The sequence below is a fragment of the Babylonia areolata genome, chromosome 10 (assembly GCF_041734735.1).
Source record: "Babylonia areolata isolate BAREFJ2019XMU chromosome 10, ASM4173473v1, whole genome shotgun sequence".
Classification (NCBI taxonomy): domain Eukaryota; kingdom Metazoa; phylum Mollusca; class Gastropoda; order Neogastropoda; family Buccinidae; genus Babylonia; species Babylonia areolata.
In genome coordinates this window covers 24,578,092-24,580,591 of record NC_134885.1, presented here as the reverse complement: position 1 = coordinate 24,580,591, position 2,500 = coordinate 24,578,092, and the positions used below count along the sequence as shown (strand labels likewise).

The window sequence follows — 2,500 nt, the reverse complement described above, 5'->3', positions numbered from 1 at the left end:
CACACACACACACACACACACACACACACACACACACACACACACACACACACACACACACACACACACACACACAGATGCAGAAACAGACAGACAGGCAGACAGACAGACAGGGAGAGACAGATGCAGAGACAGACAGACAGACAAACAGACAGACAGACAGACAGACAGACAGGAAGACTCACGGAGAGTTCTCCTCCCTGACGACCAGTTTGTAGTCTCCCTGCCGCACACAGGCCAGCTCGGAGTCTCCCTCAGTGACCAGGTAGCCCCACTCTCTGCGGAAGCTTTTCTTCACTCCCTGTTGGCACGGTGGTTAGGGTGGCACAAAGGTTAGGGTGGCACAGTGGTTACGGTGGCACAATGCTTAAGGTGGCACAGTGGTTAGGGTGGCACGATGGTTAAGGTGGCACAGTGGTTAAGGTGGCACAATGGTTAAGGTGGCACAGTGGTTAAGGTGGCACAGTGGTTAAGGTGGCACGATGGTTAAGGTGGCACGATGGTTAAGGTGGCACAGTGGTTAAGGTGGCACGATGGTTAAGGTGGCACGATGGTTAAGGTGGCACAGTGGTTAAGGTGACACAGTGGTTAAGGTGGCACAGTGGTTAAGGTGGTACAATGGTTAAGGTGACACAGTGGTTAAGGTGACACAGTGGTTAAGGTGGCACAGTGGTTAAGGTGACACGATGGTTAAGGTGACACAGTGGTTAAGGTGGCACAGTGGTTAAGGTGGCACGATGGTTAAGGTGACACAGTGGTTAAGGTGGCACGATGGTTAAGGTGACACAGTGGTTAAGGTGACACAGTGGTTAAGGTGGCACAGTGGTTAAGGTGACACAATGGTTAAGGTGGCACAGTGGTTAAGGTGGCACGATGGTTAAGGTGACACAGTGGTTAAGGTGGCACAGTGGTTAAGGTGCCACAAAGGTGACACAATGGTTAAGGTGACACAATGGTTAAGGTGGCACGATGGTTAAGGTGACACAGTGGTTAAGGTGGCACAGTGGTTAAGGTGACACAAAGGTGGCACAATGGTTAAGGTGACACAATGGTTAAGGTGGCACGATGGTTAAGGTGGCACGATGGTTAAGGTGACACAGTGGTTAAGGTGCCACAAAGGTGGCACAATGGTTAAGGTGACACAAAGGTGGCACAATGGTTAAGGTGACACAATGGTTAAGGTGGCACGATGGTTAAGGTGGCACGATGGTTAAGGTGACACAGTGGTTAAGGTGGCACAGTGGTTAAGGTGACACAATGGTTAAGGTGGCACGATGGTTAAGGTGGCACAATGGTTAAGGTGACACAAAGGTGGCACAATGGTTAAGGTGGCACAATGGTTAAGGTGGCACAATGGTTAAGGTGCCACAAAGGTGGCACAATGGTTAAGGTGGCACAATGGTTAAGGTGCCACAAAGGTGGCACAATGGTTAAGGTGGCACAATGGTTAAGGTGACACAGTGGTTAAGGTGACACAAAGGTGGCACAGTGGTTAAGGTGACACAATGGTTAAGGTGGCACGATGGTTAAGGTGGTACAATGGTTAAGGTGATACAATGGTTAAGGTGGTACAATGGTTAAGGTGGCACGATGGTTAAGGTGGCACGATGGTTAAGGTGGCACAGTGGTTAAGGTGGCACAATGGTTAAGGTGACACAGTGGTTAAGGTGGCACAGTGGTTAAGGTGACACAGTGGTTAAGGTGACACAAAGGTGGCACAATGGTTAAGGTGACACAATGGTTAAGGTGGCACGTTGGTTAAGGTGGCACGATGGTCAAGGTGGCACAGTGGTTAAGGTGGTACAATGGTTAAGGTGGCACGATGGTTAAGGTGACACAAAGGTGGCACAATGGTTAAGGTGGCACAATGGTTACGGTGACACAGTGGTTAAGGTGACACAAAGGTGGCACAGTGGTTAAGGTGATACAGTGGTTAAGGTGACACAAAGGTTAAGGTGGCACGTTGGTTAAGGTGGCACGATGGTCAAGGTGGCACAGTGGTTAAGGTGGTACAATGGTTAAGGTGGCACGATGGTTAAGGTGGTACAATGGTTAAGGTGACACAGTGGTTAAGGTGGCTCAGTGGTTAAGGTGGCACAATGGTTAAGGTGACACAGTGGTAAAGGTGGCACAATGGTTAAGGTGGCACAATGGTTAAGGTGGCACGTTGGTTAAGGTGGCACGATGGTCAAGGTGGCACAGTGGTTAAGGTGGTACAATGGTTAAGGTGGCACGATGGTTAAGGTGACACAAAGGTGGCACAATGGTTAAGGTGGCACAATGGTTAAGGTGACACAGTGGTTAAGGTGACACAAAGGTGGCACAGTGGTTAAGGTGACACAGTGGTTAAGGTGACACAAAGGTTAAGGTGGCACGTTGGTTAAGGTGGTACGATGGTCAAGGTGGCACAGTGGTTAAGGTGGTACAATGGTTAAGGTGGCACGATGGTTAAGGTGGTACAATGGTTAAGGTGACACAGTGGTTAAGGTGGCACAGTGGT

The 2,500-nt window shown here is 49.7% G+C and overlaps 1 protein-coding gene across 1 annotated transcript in view; it reads right to left on the bottom strand.

Moving 5' to 3' along the window:
• Window positions 1-2,500, bottom strand: part of LOC143286317 (arylsulfatase B-like) — a 20,522-nt gene that overhangs the window by 4,955 nt on the left and 13,067 nt on the right. The window contains exon 7 of the mRNA XM_076593857.1: window positions 186-301. Coding sequence (XP_076449972.1) covers window positions 186-301 — 116 coding nt within the window. The remainder of the gene's footprint in view (window positions 1-185; window positions 302-2,500) is intronic.